At 42.9% G+C, this 16,933-nt stretch overlaps 2 protein-coding genes across 2 annotated transcripts in view; one reads left to right on the top strand and one right to left on the bottom strand.

Moving 5' to 3' along the window:
- Positions 1-10,816: 10,816 nt before the first annotated feature.
- mrpl19 (mitochondrial ribosomal protein L19) lies at positions 10,817-13,950 on the bottom strand. Its single transcript, XM_050058619.1, has 6 exons — positions 13,832-13,950; positions 13,516-13,636; positions 13,289-13,407; positions 12,027-12,161; positions 11,635-11,816; positions 10,817-11,327 (listed from the first exon to the last, which is right to left on the bottom strand). Exons 1-6 carry the CDS (start codon positions 13,908-13,910, stop codon positions 11,106-11,108), a joined length of 858 nt encoding a protein of 285 aa, XP_049914576.1. The 5' UTR covers positions 13,911-13,950; the 3' UTR covers positions 10,817-11,105.
- Positions 13,951-15,480: 1,530 nt separating this feature from the next.
- The window catches only part of LOC126398948 (protein eva-1 homolog A), a 110,739-nt gene continuing 109,286 nt past the window's right edge, over positions 15,481-16,933 (top strand). The window contains exon 1 of the mRNA XM_050058613.1: positions 15,481-15,811. Within this exon, the coding sequence (XP_049914570.1) occupies positions 15,703-15,811 (109 nt within the window). The 5' untranslated portion in view covers positions 15,481-15,702. The remainder of the gene's footprint in view (positions 15,812-16,933) is intronic.

The following is a 16,933-nucleotide window of genomic DNA, read 5'->3' as shown; positions in this document are numbered from 1 at the left end:
GACCTGGGGTATTGAGTGGTACTGGCCAGCGGTTGGCCGGGGAGAGTGGTAAGGAAGCTGAGGTCGTGACCTCCAGGTAATTCGTAATGGTGGCTGGATGGAGCATCGAGTAATGGATACTGCGTTGTTATCGGGGCTATCAGCTGGCTAAGCTGTTGTAAACCAGCCACTCCACACCCACATGCTATAACAACATGATATCAGCCAGCCAGCCGAGATTATGTCAGGATGTATGATATCAGTACCCGCCTTCATACACTGGTTTCATTGACGGTCAAGCAATGTCACCAACAAAGGAATTAAACCGTCTTATATTATTGGCCGTTAATGAGCTGTGAAACAGATCTTAGCAATTTGGTGGTGAGGGCTATTGCAGGGTAATGGGGTGTAATTTTGTGATGGCAGCTCAGATAGAACATTCAGAGGCTTTACCGTATGCCAGAGGATTTATCGTACACTCACAACAGCTGACTTCCATCGTGAGGTGTGTGGGCTGTGGAGTGATTGCGGCAACCAAACAATAAAGACAAGACAAGTAAACTCAGTGTGACAGAGCTGACCACTACATCGACAGTAGTCACAGAACTCAAAGGGCGGTGTTTTGTCAAAGAGTGACAGACGCAGCAGGGTCAAAAGTTTAATGACAGAGTGTGTGTGAGGGATGGCGACCGGGCAGTGTATTGGCATGTAGACGAACGGTTCAGAGATGCCTCGAATGGCCGGTCACAGCTCTTTGAGATCAGACTCTGAGTGCTGAATTGATGGGTCAGATTCTGAATCATCCATCGGAGGGAAAGAGTGCCAAGCAGGCCCACGTGGAGTCTGCTGGCTGCTGGAGGGTTTGTTTTTATATCAGGCTCAGGTCAAATATTTGCAAATTAGTTTTACTTTTTTGCTTGAAGCTCCAGATGGGGAAAAGTTTACTGTATCAGAATGGTTTAAAGAGCGTTTGGTGAGCTGTCAGTCACAGAGTCGACATGATATTTTTCTGTATTCATTGTGTTGCCGCAAAGACCCCAAAGCTAATTAGATTTAAAAAATAACTACAAACAATTCTATGTTTTGGTATGAGCAGGGATGATGAGTCCTGTTAAAGGGTAAACAACCCATATATTTCCCCATGTTTTTGTGTCTAAGTGACTAATGGGAACTACAATATTTGAACCTGGTCCAGTATTGAGCAAGAGTGCTGCAGCCGGCAGCAGCAAATCAGGCTGCAATGTAACCACTCGGGGCATTTGTGCATCTTCAGTTTACATCCTCTAAAAGTGCTAGTTTTTGCCACTGACAGACTCAGATTGTTATTTTAAGTGTCTTACAACAATATAGAAAGGATCCCTACAGAGATAGAACTTTTTATGGAAGAGTAAGATCCTTTTGTTTAACCAGAAACAGCCCCAAAATCGTTATCGCCAAACCCACCAGACTCCACTTAAATAAACAGTAATTTTAGCATGTATAGTGCCAGCATATTTTCACATCTAAATGGGTGAATTAAGAGTTTATTTCAACTAAACCAGAGTTGGTGATTATTGGAACAGTGGAAAGATGAACCAAGACAATTTTTTGAGTCTTATTATGTTTCTGTCAACTTTGAATAAAGTGTGTTTTATGATGATAAAATTATTGTTTATTTAAATGGAGTCTGGTGGATTTGACAATAGCAATGGTTGGGACTGTTTGTGGTTAAAAACGAAGGATCTTACTCTTTGAATTAAAGTCTATCTCTGTAGGGATCCTTTCAATAATGGTGTCAGACGTTTTAATAACAATCTGAGTCTATAAGTGACAAAAACAAGCACTTTTAGTGGACGTAAATAGACGGTGCACAATTGCCCTTTGGCATTACATTGCAGTTTGTTTTGAAGTTGTTGGCTGCAGCCCTCTCGCTCAATACTAGACCGATTTTAAAAATGTTTTTTGAATAAGTCAGACAAAAAACAAACAAACAAACAAAAAAAAACGGGAAAATAGAGTCCTGGTTGAAAAATACTGAAGTTACCCTTTAACCAAAAAGATCACCTACTGATTCTTTAAAAAAAATCAGTTCCAAATGGTGGTTATTTGCTTTATATTGTCTATTTGTTTAAGTTGATTAACTTTATATCACTTGTTGGTTTGATTGTGACATCCTTTTTGTACTATTAAGCAACTTTTCACGTATCTGAATCGAAGGTCTAAGGAGTGTTGTATGGCAAACAGATTATGAAGCCCTTCAAGGCAAATTTGTGATTTTGAGCAAAATAAATAACATTGACTTGATGTGACTTTCAATTATTGCCACACAAAGAAAAGCACATAAATAAGGAGTGCATAGTTTATCTGTAGGTCTACCAATCAGCAGGAGAAAGAAGGTGAAGAAATGGTCACTTAACCTTTGTCAAATCACAAAATAACCCACCCCTGGTCAGCCATAACAGGGGGTCAGTACACCCACTGAGGTGGAAGATCATTTGTCACCTACAGTTCAGCTCAGGGAGCATCTTCACTGTGTCATTCATCTTCACTTTGCATTCTAAGTGTGTGTCCGCAGTGTGTGTGTTTCACGCCATTTGTCAATAGTTCAGAGTGCATCTTCAGCCATTCGTCTTAAGCGAGCGTCTTAAGTGTGCATTCTTCGTGTCCATCTCAGGTCATTAGTGGTCGGCATGTATAATGGATGAATGGGGTGGGTGGCTATCAGGGTGATGTGAAGAGTCTCTCTCTTCTGTCTGAAACTGATGGGACGACTTAACACGATTGTGTTAAAACGGCTTTGTTCACATGGTAATTTGCATGCAAGAAATTCATGGCAACACTACAGAAAGACAGTGATTATTTTCAAATGCTATTTACTGTAAATGCACAAGAATGATTCTGAGACATATGACACTGTAATTACAGTCTAGTCCATGACTATAGATAAAGATCCTAAGATAAATATTTTACAATTTGGAAACCGTCTAATGTCTAAAGAATAAAATCCTTCACAACACAAAACAATTATTTTCTTATATTAAAGGGAAGGTTCATCAAAAAATCAAACACGCATATTCATCCTCTTACCTGTAGTGCTGTTAATCAGTCTACATTGTTTTGGTGTGAGTTGTCGAGTGTTGGAAATATGGGCTGTAGAGATGTCTGCCTTCTCTCAAATATAATGGAACTAGATGGCACTCAGCTTGTGGTGCTCAAAGCGGAAAAAAATAAAATAAAATAGAATAAAATGAATTAAATTAAATTAAATTGAATTAAATTAAAAAACTTAGAAACTTAACGGCAGTGTCCTTTTCCAGAAATCATGACCGGCATTGATGTAGGAACTATTTTCTTTCTACCAAACTACACCCACCAACCATATTACTGCGCAGAGGCAAGTGTGCATCTACTCATGGACGAGAGGCTCGTGCTTGTGACATCACAAGATGTTAACATTAAAAGCATCATCCATGGCAGAGCTGTAACGTTAGCTCGCTCAGTGGTGCTAGGTGAGCTAGCAGTAGATGCACGCTTCCTTCTGCGCTGTGATACAGTTGGCAGGTGTAGTTTGGTAGAAAGAAAATAGTTCCTACATGAAACTGCTCACATCAAGGTCTGTGGATTATCTTAAGTAACCGGGTCATGATTTCCGGAAAGAGACATTGCTGTTGAGTTTATAAATGTATTATTTTGGCACTTTGAGCACCACAAGCTGAGTGCCATCTAGTTCCATTATATTTGAGAGAAGGCAGACATCTCTACGGCTGATATCACAAACCCTCGGCAACTCACACCAAAGCAATCTACACTGATAAATAGCACTACAGGTAAGAAGCAAATCATGTCATTTTGATTTTGGTGTGAACTGTCCCTTTAAATCACTTGGACATTTGACCTCTGCTGTGCACTATGGTGTGTGTGCAGACTGTGACACCAGATGGATGTTTTCACATTCATCTGCTGAAGTTGGAAGGTTTCTCTGTGCTCACCTTAAATCTTGAGTGTAAGATGTGTGCATGATTTGTGACATCACAGCTATCAAGGAATCAGTTGTGGTCAAACATGCAGCTACTTTGTTGACACTTTTTATTCAATTATTAGAGTATTGTCATATGTCTTCCATCGTGCCTGGAGGGGATCTTTGAGTTGACCTTAACCTCAGCAAACAGGGTTAGTCATGTTGCCTCACAAGACCTTACGTGATGCACTTATTTGTTTGTTGACCTTCTCGACCCCGGGCCTTGCAGTTCGTCTGAGTTTCCTCAAACTGCTCTGGCTCCTTTCCACAGTCAAGCATTGACAAGCATTAAGGCGGACTCTGAATTCCCCATAAATGTGAATATCTTTCAATCTCTGCTCGCAGCACATGACAAAATATACACTTCAGATTGTCAGACAATCTAAAGCGATGTGGTTTGGCTGGGAATCAAACGACTGTGAGCCCAGACTCGACTCGATCCACTCCCTCCATGTGTATCAATAGCAATTTGGGTAGAATTGCCTCTCAGCTGCTGCTGGATATGAGCGAAAAAAATGAGAGGAGGCAGTAAGACGAAGCTGGCAGTACCCGGTCCTGTGAATGTGTGTTCTGCCTGCATACTTGGCATCAGATCAAGGTGAATCTGGTATGAGCGAAGGAATGAGCTAAGGAAAGCGTGTGTGTGTGTGTGTGTGTGTGTGTGTGAGAGAGAGAGAGAGAGAGAGAGAGAGAGCAGTGTGTGTGTGCATTTGCAGCCCTCATTAGTAAACTCCAGCCCTGCGTTCACAGTATGAACACGCCACTCCTCCCCTTCCCCTCACTCTCAGCCTCTCAGCTAAATGAGGTTAATAAACTCAAGCGTTTACTACCATCACCAACACCATCCCTCCTCCCCTGCTCTCTCCCTTCATCTCTGCCTCTCTACCTCCACTGCGCTCCTGAGCCAGCGCTCCTCCACCTCCCTTCTCCTCCCTAAGCCTCCCTCCTTCTTTCATCTCAGCTGAAACGCTTTCTTCCTCTTTTCCTCACCTCTTTTTTATTGTCATTGTTGCAGGGCGAAAGCTCTGGGATTTCCTCCCTCTATTTCCCAGGACAGAGCTGCAATTACAGCTCAGGAGAGAAGAAGACCAGCTGTGCAGGGGAATTGGTATACAAAGCCGTCGCAGGGGAGACAAAGATGAGGGCGCCCCTCAGAGGCGAGGACGTGAAACTGCTCATATTTCCACCACAATATTTCTTCCTCACATCAAAGCAGGAGCATGCTTTCAGAGCGCATCACTGTTTTCCTTCAAGTACCAGGCAGGGTTATCATGACCAAACAGGAATAACAACCCATCATAACGAATAATGTGCTGTGTTATGACCTGGCTCGCTTGTCCTGAGCGTTAACACACACACACGCACACACACATGGGCTGTGGCAGGAACACGCACTGATACCAAGGAAATGTGAAGAATGCATCAAACAGCCTTGGGTGCTCTTATCTTAGACTGCATGTGGACAGGGACATCCTAAAAGATGAAAATACACAAAATATGATTAAAGAGAAGCCGTAAACATAAAGGACACACTCAGACAGCTGCGACCTGGATACGTGGAGGAATGCTGTTAGGGCTGGGCAGAAATAAAATGTGGCACCGTGTCAGTGCATCAGTTTGTGGGTGGCTTTTTTTTCTTTTGTCTTAATGCTGATGGCCTCTGGGCACAGAACCAACCATGTACATGCCTTTAGGGAGTATTATTATACTATTAATATTTTAATTTACCCGCTAACCAATATGGGACATGTGGACGTGAGAGTAACATTTAAATAGCCTCCATGATTATCTGACATCTGACTGGATTACCTTCAAACAAAAGATTTATTTTAACCTCAGCTCTGGTCACAGTGTTCCTCTGATCATATGACCGCGGGCCTGCTATTCATCAAGGCCCAAGCTGTTAAACCCATCCACTTTTTACTGTATTGTGTAATACACAGCAGTGATGGTGCAAGTAACTGCGACTTCAAACACATTATGATCCATTCATCCCGTCAGTCGTACTGCCGCCCTGCCAAAAACACCACCAGAAGAGTTATCATCTCTCAATACTTTGACTCCTCAGCCCTGGAGGAACTAATGCATACTTTCATTTCTGGAACAGCTGAGCACTGCAGCCTTTAGTAGGCATTACTCTAACAGGACTAAACAGTGCACTTATTGGGGACTATTTTCAGCTGCGCATTAATACACATTTGGTATATATCAAATGTGCTGACATGAAGCAAGTCGGTCTGCATTCTTTGCACTAACAGTCACATTCAGTCCTCTCTTTGAGGCAAGCATGATGAGATTTTATTGATACCAATGCATCATTATTGATTCTGCTTATCGGTTCAGTTCTTTATCGATTCCCTTATTGATTCCTGATCAATTTTCTGTGTGGAAAAAAAAGTAGGCTTACACAGGTTTTCAGCATCAGCAGAACCTTTTCATTATCTCTGACTCTGAGCACAGTGTAGATGAAATGAGAGAATATTTGTACGCTACTGATTCACCTCAGGCCCAAACAAGCACACAAACTGTCACTTTAAACAAATTAGCTGCTCTGTGTCACACACAGGCAACGCAGAGCTGCGTCGCATAGGTGCTCCTGCGGTAATTTCATTCATCACACTGACCAGTTTTTGCACAGAACATGCAGTATACTATAAGTCAGTGGCTCCCAACTGGTTTGGCCACAGATCCAGATTTCTCCATAGTCATTAGTTCAAGGTCCACTTAGTTCAATACATTCAGCATCATACTTGTGTTTAGCCATGTCGTCGAGCTAGTTTTCTGTCTCTTTCTCACTCTACAGAAGGAAACAACACTTCACACTTGTTGTTTACTAACTTGACATGTTTTCGAGTCACTTGCGGCCCATTCAGAATGGACCATGACCCACCAGTTAGGAAACACTGCTGTCACACTGTACAGCCCTGAAGCAGCACTGTTGTCTTCTGTCTTTGTGAAATTTGGCCTCTGAGCTACCAGTTGATAAGCTTGAAAGCATATGACTCAAATGGATCGGACAACTTGGAGCTGGTTCTCAACTGCAACTTGTTCTCCACTCCCTTCTCTATTCATAGGAGTAATTGACAAGAAAAATATATATCAGCAGCCTTATTCTTTTAAGTTGGGCATCGTTCACTCAAAGTTTACTCCCCTGACTGAGGAAGTCACATTTCTTTAAAATGTAAAACATTCAGTTCAAAGATTCTTATACAGAAAATACACAGTATACACTATATCTTCAATAATACAGTTTTCTAAATTAAAGGGAAACTCCACCAGTTTTACAACTCTGTGTACTGGTCACAGGGAGTACTACACAACCATCGAAACAGTGAATGTTTTCTGTGATTTTGGACGAGCTTTAATGAAATGACTCTAGTGACATCACTCATGTATTTCAAGGTAGGTTTAAAAATACAAAATTTTAACTGAATTGGTGGTGTGGAGATTGATAGACAAGAGTATTTACCAGGCAGCGAGGACGTGACCAAAAAAAACTACCGAGGTGTAGGATGCAGTATGTTTGGAGCTTGACACATGTAAGTAACTAAAAATTAGAGTTTATCCTCCTGAGACCTGAACCTCTGTTTGGGATGCATTTTTAATTTCTCCTAGCTACTTGGGATCAGTAGGACCTGATAAGTGTTAAAAAATAAACATTGTCCTCAAATGAGATGATAATAAAGTCCCACTGTCTTCAAATGAGACTACATCGCAATGTCCTCAAACCAGACGATAATTAAGTCCCAATGTCCTCAAATGAGTACTATCTCATTTACAGTGTCTTAACTTCTTACTGTTGCTAAAATTGTCAAATTTGTTGCTATATCAAACTACAAACTGTATTAATCATAAATACGTGATCAGGTTTTGGACCTTGTCCACTTTTATATCGGGAACAGCTAACAGACTAACTTGACAAAGATGGCGGCCATCTTGTTTTTACATGGATTAGTGTATTGTGGTCTTACTACCACTAGATGGCACAAAGAAACGTGTCCACGAACGAAGACAGCAGGTCTAAGTTAAGTAGAATGAAGGATAAGGTGAATTAAACCCAAAATGTGATGTCCTCATATGAGGACACAGGGTCTCAGGAGGATATAGGCTGTCTTTTCTTTTCTTTTCTTTTCTTTTCTTTTCTTTTCTTGTCTTTTCTTTTCTTTTCTCTTCTTTTCCTCTCTTGAATCCTTCAACTCTGTGGAAGTGCGGTAGCCACTAAATAGCTGGAGTACCCTTTTAGTCAGTCACCCTGCTCTTGTCTTGTATAGTCATCCTTTCCCTGTTGACACTGTTGAACATATGCCATTTTGATGGACACTTTTATCTGTACATTTTTAGGATGCTTTGGCCCAACTGGAAGTGATCCCATGACCCTGGCAGCACTGCCAGACCCACTCCACACTGAATCACATTATTAAAATGACTGTGATGTGTGCCTGTTCAACTTCAGGCATCAGCTGCTCGCAATGTAATGTTTCCAAACAGCTGTCGCACTGTCGGGTTGCCTGTGCGAGTGTGTAACAAAGAGAGAGTGATGGCAGCAGGAGCCCCCATCAGGCCCGTGGGACAGTCGGAGAGGAGCAGACGGTCGTGTCGTTTCACTGGAAACATATGGTGAAACTCAAGTGTGTAATTTACCTAGGACTACGGGTGGCCCCGAGTAACACGCACACACATGCTCATGCACACATGTACGCACACACAGTGACAGGGTGTAATTTACCTGGGGCCTATGGGTGGCCCAGTATCCCGTTGCACTTGTCATACACACAGACGGCTCAAACGCAGTTCACACTCCCCTGGCAGAGACAGAGAGAGTGAAACTAATTTCCCCAGGCCTGCAGACAGGAGAGTAAGAAATCACACAATGACAGAGATGTTAGAGATCAGCGCACCGAAAGGTTCAGAGGCTGAGACTGCGTTTGGTGTATTGGCCCAGTGGAAGACATTACCCCCAAAATCTCAACCTGTGGGAGTTACTGCACACCCTGCATCACATCCTCTCCAATTCATCAACCTGGCTCCTTTTCAAAGCTGGCGCTGTCCTCCCTCGGAGAGAGAAAGAGACGAAGGTCATGGGAGCACCGGCGGAGGGGAGGAAGACAGATTAGAGGAGTGTGTCCCTCCCTACATTCCTGCACTGACCTTCATAGTAGTGTGTGTGGCACTGTAGCTATCATCGGCCCACCATGCTTTACAGTCGGTTGTTGTTGAGGGGTGGGATTATGGGCTCCTCCAACCTGCATGCCCCACCCCGATTCCACGGCGATGGAGCGTATCTTGTTTCGCATGAGGATTGACAGACAGGCAGTCCCAGACGTTTACAGTTGGCACTGTTTGAGGTGTCTGTCTGTGAAGGCTGATATGATAGCCTGTCTGCAAGTCGCTGTGTGTGTGTGTGTGTGTGTTTGTGTGTATATCTGTGTATGTGTGTGTGAGCTGGTGTTTGATCTCCTTTCCCAGCCAAGGGGCTTTAACTTCACTCCAGGTGCAGAGAAGTCAACCTGAGGGCATGGGAGGCACATACAGTTGAGATCACAACCTTAAAGTACTCACACACACACACACACACACACACACAACCACACACACACACACACACACACACACACACACACACACACAAACGGAGGCAGGAAGTTTCCTTGAAGCATTAACTCACACTGAGTAACTCTGCGGTTTTAACTGGTCCAGTGGTGTTACCGTAAAAATGCATCTAGAGACTTGGCAGTGTGCTGTAGGATAAACAATCTGTTACCGCCTCCACACGTGAGCGTCAACCGTCCTGAAGAAAATACTGAGTGGAAAAAAAGTTAAGGTGAAAGGGCCAGCTGGTTCAGTGGGCAGTATAATGACATTGTGCAGGACAGGCTCTAAGCGTACTGTACACAGACGCACATGGAGTCGGTTTTCGTTGCTGCAGGTCACGTCTGATTGGGTAAATACGGTGGAGTCTGAGAGGCCGAGACATACTTGTTCAACAGGTGCAGTTTGGGCTGAAATAACCCCAAAACCATTAACTCTTATCAGCTGCCGTACACTGACGTTAAAGTTCTCCACTGCACGTCTCCCATTCCATTAGCTTAAATGAAGCAGGAATAATCGCGCTCTCTTTATTCCGCTGTATCTCCACACAGGAAATCTGTGTGGTCCATAATGAGCTCAGTAAACATCTGCTCCTCCTGTATTAAAGACCATTTTCTCCCCGTCTCATCCTGTAATATGGAGAAATTAGAGTGCAGGGAATCATTCGGCGTGTTTATACACACACACACACACACACACACACACACAGACACACACACACATTGGCGGAGAGCAGACATAACATAAGGAGTCCAAGTGTTTTTATACTACCCCAACTGACGCTGTAACATACCATCTCAACACCACAATTTTCCATCCACAACAGTAAAACACTACCGGGTGTCCTTGGTGTGTACGGTCCCTGAATACCAGGGTGTGTTTTTTTCCGTTTTTTAAAGTGCATGGTACTGGGGTTTAATCCAAGAAGCAGGTTTACTGATTTTCTGGAATCTTTTACTAATTTAAAGCCCCTTAAATGTGGAATATGTGACTTTTAAGATACTTTTTTAAGGGTTTTACATCATTAAACTATGTAAAGCTGCTTTTTTGGAACAAGCCCCTCATCATTTAACTGAAATAACACAGTGTGTGTTTATTTAGCGTGGCAGTGTTTCCATCAAAACACTGAGACACAACAAAGGCTTGGTTATGCAACTGCCCATGGATGCGACATATATGGAGGAACACCACCATCTAGTGGCACAAAACAGAAACACAAATGTGTCTTCAGAGAGCAAAATGCAAAGCTTGGAAGGTTTAATAGCTTTTATTATAGAAACAACTTAATGGATGTCATAGCTAAGGCCCGTGACACTGACAAGACAAACAGAAGCAGACATGACTCCTCAGACGACGACACCAGCTTCCATCTTGGCTCCTCCGCACCTACACTGGTGTATCTGGAGTAAACCATTTGGATTAACCTAAAGCAGCAGATTGTTCCACGTCCTTCCAAACTTCATATTTCAGTCTTTCCCGTTCCTGAAAAAGTCTGTTGATGGTAAACTTGACGAACGTTTGCATTTCAGGAGGATCGTCCTCACTTGCTCATCCCCTTCTGGACCTCGTCGAGGATCTTCACCTCCAGTTCGGACGTGTCGTACTCCTTCAGCATGTCGTACTCCTGCCAAGGCTGTGCCCACTTCTGGGCGTGCTCCATCTGCTCCGGGGTCAGGGCCAGGTCGAAGCGGATGCCTTGGATGTTGAACTTGGGTCGTTCCCAGCGTTTGGACCACGGCTTTGGGCGCATCTTTACTTTGACCTGGTGAGTAGACGGAAGCGCTCAGTTACTTGACATGCTAATGTGATGTAGTCCTTGTAGGTCAGACTAGGCGTGTCAGGATATACCGGTATTGATGATAACTCTTGGCCACAGTAATTGTGAAGTGAAAGTCTGCTATCGTGTAAGATAGCACGATATCAGTGTTACTAGAAATTATACGAATAAAGATCCAAGCAGCTTTATAAAAAGAGCCTGAACAATAGTAAGTACAACAAATAAGTCCGGAGAAGCCCCGTTTAATCCAGCTCTTTATTATAAATCAAGATCCATCCTAGAGCTCTCTTACCTTATTGACAGGCACCTCGCCACTGGTGGGAATGGGCACCGGCTTCATGTCCGAGTCCACGGTGCTGTACTCGCTCAGAGCGTCTCTCAGATACATCAGGTTATCGTCCAGCCTCTTCTCCAGCTTCAGCACTTCAATCTGCTGGATACGGGGGCTGTAGATCTCGTAGCAGATCTCCACACCTGAGCCACACACATTAAGAAACACATGATTGAAGCAGGTGTTTTGCCTGAAGGCCACCAGGTTCATGGCCAGCACTGAAGTAGAGATGTGGACAAATATGGAGGGACATGGACAGGCAGACTTTACACTGAAAAGCACTATAATTTCACATTTACAATTTCTGAGAACAATTTGGTTGACTCAAAACTAAGAAAGAAAACAACCCTCACCTTGGCCATCGATGATGTTCCTCAGGATAAATGTGGCTCCCAGCCCCTTCCCACCCCTCTGGATACAGATGCCAACAAAGCGGTTAGTTTTCCCACTGGCGTTGGGGTCGGCCATGGTCACAGCCAGGATGCTCCCTTAAAACAAAAATCATTTGCACCATTTAAAGTGGAAATAGACAAGGCTTTTTGTATTTTAACTTATAATTTGGAAATGAACGTTGATTGCAAGATTAAATGGCTATAGAATAATGACACCATCTACGTTTAGATTGGTTTCTTATAAGCCTCTCCTTCACTATGCAATTCTGGTCTCCCAGGAAAATTAAGGCTCAATTAATAGCACAAACCAAAACAGGAAGAGGATAGCACTTTTATTTTCCTCGGTAGCCATCCCCAGTTACTAAGGAGTATCAATGTAAAAGCCTTTGCACACTGATTCGGCTTTTTCCTTCTGATATTGTCACACAAATAGGACCTCATATTGTGTCAGTCACCTTTGCACACTGACACTTTCGCCTGTCATTAAAGTTTTCTGAACAGGTTCAGAGTTTTTCACATCTGTCACAGGCCAGACAGAGTTCAAGAATCAAGAATCAGTGAAGAAAATGTGGCAGTGGGACACATCCACCACAAGACAGAGGAACAGGTGACACAATATCCGCTCATAACTCAGATACAGTGGCTCACTTTCAACAGATCAGATAATAATATTCAGGTGGATGATGATGAGGAGGAGGATGAGGAGGACTGTACACAGTAAGTAAGTGTGGAGACAGAGAAGGAGGATAGCTCCGCCCCTTCATGCAGCTGTGGTGCCAAATGCAAGACACCGGGAGAGAGTGGTGACAACCAGATAGGTGACTCCAGTGGAGAGAGGCAAAGGAGGGAATGTGTACGTTCATTTTGTCTCGTATTGCAAATTGTCTTAAGGAATAGAACAGTAAAACGCATCGGACTCAGTGTGCAAGGATAGTTGATTTAAAAATAAAAATGAAGGCCAGTTACTAAAGCGTGGTTGTATCCTGACAGCTGGGACAACTAGCTTTAGTGACGAAATAATACATCCAGCTGTGATAAACACACCTGTATGAAGTGGAAAATTTGTCTATATGGGGACTTGGACTAGCAACCCTCAGGTTCCCAAGCCAAGTCCCTATGGGCTGAGCTACTGCCGCCTTCTCCAGGTGTCAAGATGAGAAAATGAAATAGTTTGGGTGATCTTACACCATCACCTCAAGGTGAGAATGTAAGTGGTTTCTTACCAACATAGAATTCAGGGATGTCGAGCACCTTCCTCCTGCGGATCATGTCTTTCCTCTCCATGAAGAATTTGAAAGGGTCTGTTCTCTGTCTGGGAGGGAGGAACTCTGGGCTCAGCACCCTGAGAGGAGAGACACAACCGGGACAACACGTTAAAACACATTACCGTGCACAGTATGTTAGTGTGTGTATCAGTGAGTGTCAGCTGGAGGTCGCATAAACATCATACTTCCGCTGAGACACCACAGTCTGTGTTTTATCAACGATGACAGGTTTGGATGGAGGGATGAACTTTGGTGGCTCCTCGCTGCTTCCCGCAGCAAGACGACACACAGATGTGGATATGAACCCTGTACGTAACAAAACAATAAGACGATAATCAGTCAAAGTGATGGGAAGGTTGAAAACTGCTAGCTAACGTTAACAGTGAACCGTTAGCCACGTTAGCTCGTGGCTCATGGATGTACACGTACTGCTTATGTTTAAAGGCTAACAGCACATTATAAAGTATAACACATAAACGGGAGCTTGTTTGGTTTACTTACGTTCATTCTGGAGCCGGAGGTTCCGTAATAGCCTCAGCGAAAACATAAATTTGTCCAGCCCTACAGCACAAGCTGCCATGTCTGACCTTCTGTTGTCGCATGTGAGCTCGGACGGAAGCCGCGTAGGGCAAACGTCACTAAAACGCGCTTTGTTTGACTCTGCAGTGAAGTCAGTTGTCCACAAGATGGCGGAACTGTTATATCGGTTATAAATACATAATATTATTTGGTCCTATTTCAAGTGCAAAATTGTGCTGTTGGTTTCTGAAGTGAGCACCCAAAATACTTTAAAAATAGAATAATTCATTTAAAATTAAATTAAATTAAATTAAAACTCAACATATCAAATTATGTTTGTTGGTCACACATTAAGTCGTCACTACACAGTGTGCTACAACGTATTGTGAAATTCATTTGTGCTCAGCTCCAGAAGGCAACTAACAAATAGGAAATAAATAAATAAATAAAAATGTTATGCATTTATAATGATTGGATTTGTATAGTAAGCAACATGTTACCAATATCACAGAGATAGTTTTATTTATTTATTTATTTATTTATTCATTTATTGTTGTTGGGTTTTCTTTTTTCATTTATGGATGATTCTGATAATCTTTTTTTAAAGATGTGTATCTTTATATAAATTCTGGATATTCTAAGTATAAGTAAGAGGCCATAATTTTACTTATGATACTTAAATTATCATAAGTGAGCACTCATTTGGGGACAAAATTAATCATGAAATTAGCAGAGGACTTTTATTTTGACAAAATTAAAGATATTTACACTATAATTTATTGCAGGAAAGGAAACATTTGCGTGTACAAATTCACCAGAATGCAGGTAATTAAGTTGTTTTTTATTAAATATTAATCATATTTCAGATAAAACAGTACGTTGTACAGATATATATTTAATCATTTAGGTCTGATTGCGGGTCTTATAACTGTCTGTCGAGTTATTCTTAGACACTGGAAGACAACAACGGCCCCGGGACTGGTAGAAATAGCATCTCATGAATGTATGCTCAGTAGAATAAACAGCGATCAGGAGAAATGAGCATCTCCTTGGGACCAGTTATGGACTCGTATCAAAATGGAGGATAAGCCTACATAATTATGAACTTGCTCTGTGATCATGTGACCCTGCAGAGTGATGTTTGAAGACATATGTGTGACATGTTTGTTAGTTTGTTTTCTTCTCTTTCCTTGTGACTTATTTGTTAATGTTTCTTTATGTACTAGAGTCTACCTCCATATTATAAAAAAATATGTGCCCAGAAAATAATACAGCCATTTACCAAGCCTTTCAAAAGAAAATAACATAAAAATCATTGCATACATTAAAATATATGAGGGAGATTAAAACCTAGATATAATACACCGTATTTGTTTTTATTAGATATAGTTTTACCAATTATTTATAGAGGTCATAATAGCTTTCTTATTAATTGTTGGAGGAAATGAACTGTTTGGTGCTCACATTTTTCTAGCAGAGGATCCCCCCTTCACTTTCATATGTGGCCCCCCGCCCTCCACTGCTGAAACATAACCTACGCCCCTGTACTGCAGCATGGTGTCTGCTAGGGAACTCTGGGTCTTTGAGACCATGCAGGGGAGCGGCGGTCCTCCAGGTGGGCTGCCTTCACAACACAACACGCAGTTAGAAATGCACTGAGAGAGAGAGCAGAGCGCCGCTGCAGCCCCACAGGAACCTCGATCCACACAGTGTGTGCCAGCAGTGTGGTGTGAGGATGAAGGAGGACTAGATAGATAGAGACATGATGGGACCGCACATCTGAAACCCCCAATGTTGCTGCTGCTGGACTTTCTAATGCTACGGAGAAACTCAAAAACTTCGAGGCTTCAAGGATGTTCTTCTCAGATGGGACTCTCTCAGCCGTCAGTTATGCGCTCCTGTTGGGAATAACGTGTCTGAGCGTCCTGTGCGATCTCACCAAGGGCTCTTCAGACTTCTCAGGTTGGGATTTCTCATGTTGTGTTTGTGTTTTGGTGCGTAAAAGTAGTGTTTTCCAAGCTTTCAAAAGCAACGCATGGACAGTGGGGCAATGGGCAGTGCGTATTTTATTCTGCGTGTGTTGTCTGCGCCACCTTACAACTCCTAGATGAATGAAATGGAACTTGGATAAGCCATTACGCACGCTTTTAACCGCTGAGCACGACTCCCAAAACAACTCCAAGCAGTGATTTTGTGTCGCATGAGCCTCTCCTCTGTGGACGACCCGTGCCTGTGGCGTGCTGCAGCATGCACACTCAAATGTTTGTTTGACAAACCGATGAGGAAACAACTTAAACATGCGGAAAAGCCCAGTGTTGTTATCTTTTGGCTCATTCTGACCCACATACGGCACTTCAAACAACAGGTTCCCCTCCACTAAAGCCATCTGGCTGTGGGGATTAAGGGTTGGGTTATCAGTCCAGCATGGATCTGCAACACATATCCCATTGATGCAATTGAGATAAACGTGGTTAATGTGTTACTAGATGGGAACTATTGTCTAGACCAAGCCTGGCCTTTTCCTGCAGATTTAAAGCAAACAGCAGGTTCAATGCTTCATATAGGCTCTACCCAGTCTGTAAGGTGAAGTCAGTGCAACTCATATCAGTGCCTTATTACCTCAAGTTTATGTGCAATCCGGTGTGACGGAATCTGAAGGCTTTTCTGCTAAGAAAAGGCAGCATACCTATTACTAAACTAATGAGTGTTACATTAAAGGCTATTGAGCTCTGCTGAGCCCAAGGCAAGCCTGCGGGTTTTGTTTACAGTGCCATAAAACAGGAAGGGAGCTTTGTGTCGGTGTTAATTGGCCTCTAATGGGTCTAATGGTTGGAAACGAGCAGGCCAACACTGTGGGGAAAAGGTGCTAAAGAGCAGATGTATGTAACATGCCCTGTGTGTATGACTGTGTGCGCATGTGTCCATGTTGCAGCCTAATGAGCTGCTAAAGATCATGGGTGTAGTGGAGGCTGTTAACAAGGCGGCCTTTCTGTAATTGCCACGCATGTGTCAGTGGTTGTTGGTTTTGTCATAAATACTATGATTGAGTGGATCAGATGGCGGTTAATTAAGCAAGAAGGGGAA

Source organism: Epinephelus moara, chromosome 12 (assembly GCF_006386435.1).
Source record: "Epinephelus moara isolate mb chromosome 12, YSFRI_EMoa_1.0, whole genome shotgun sequence".
In the NCBI taxonomy this organism is placed as follows: Eukaryota; Metazoa; Chordata; class Actinopteri; order Perciformes; family Serranidae; genus Epinephelus; species Epinephelus moara.
This window is presented reverse-complemented; position numbering and strand designations above follow the sequence as displayed.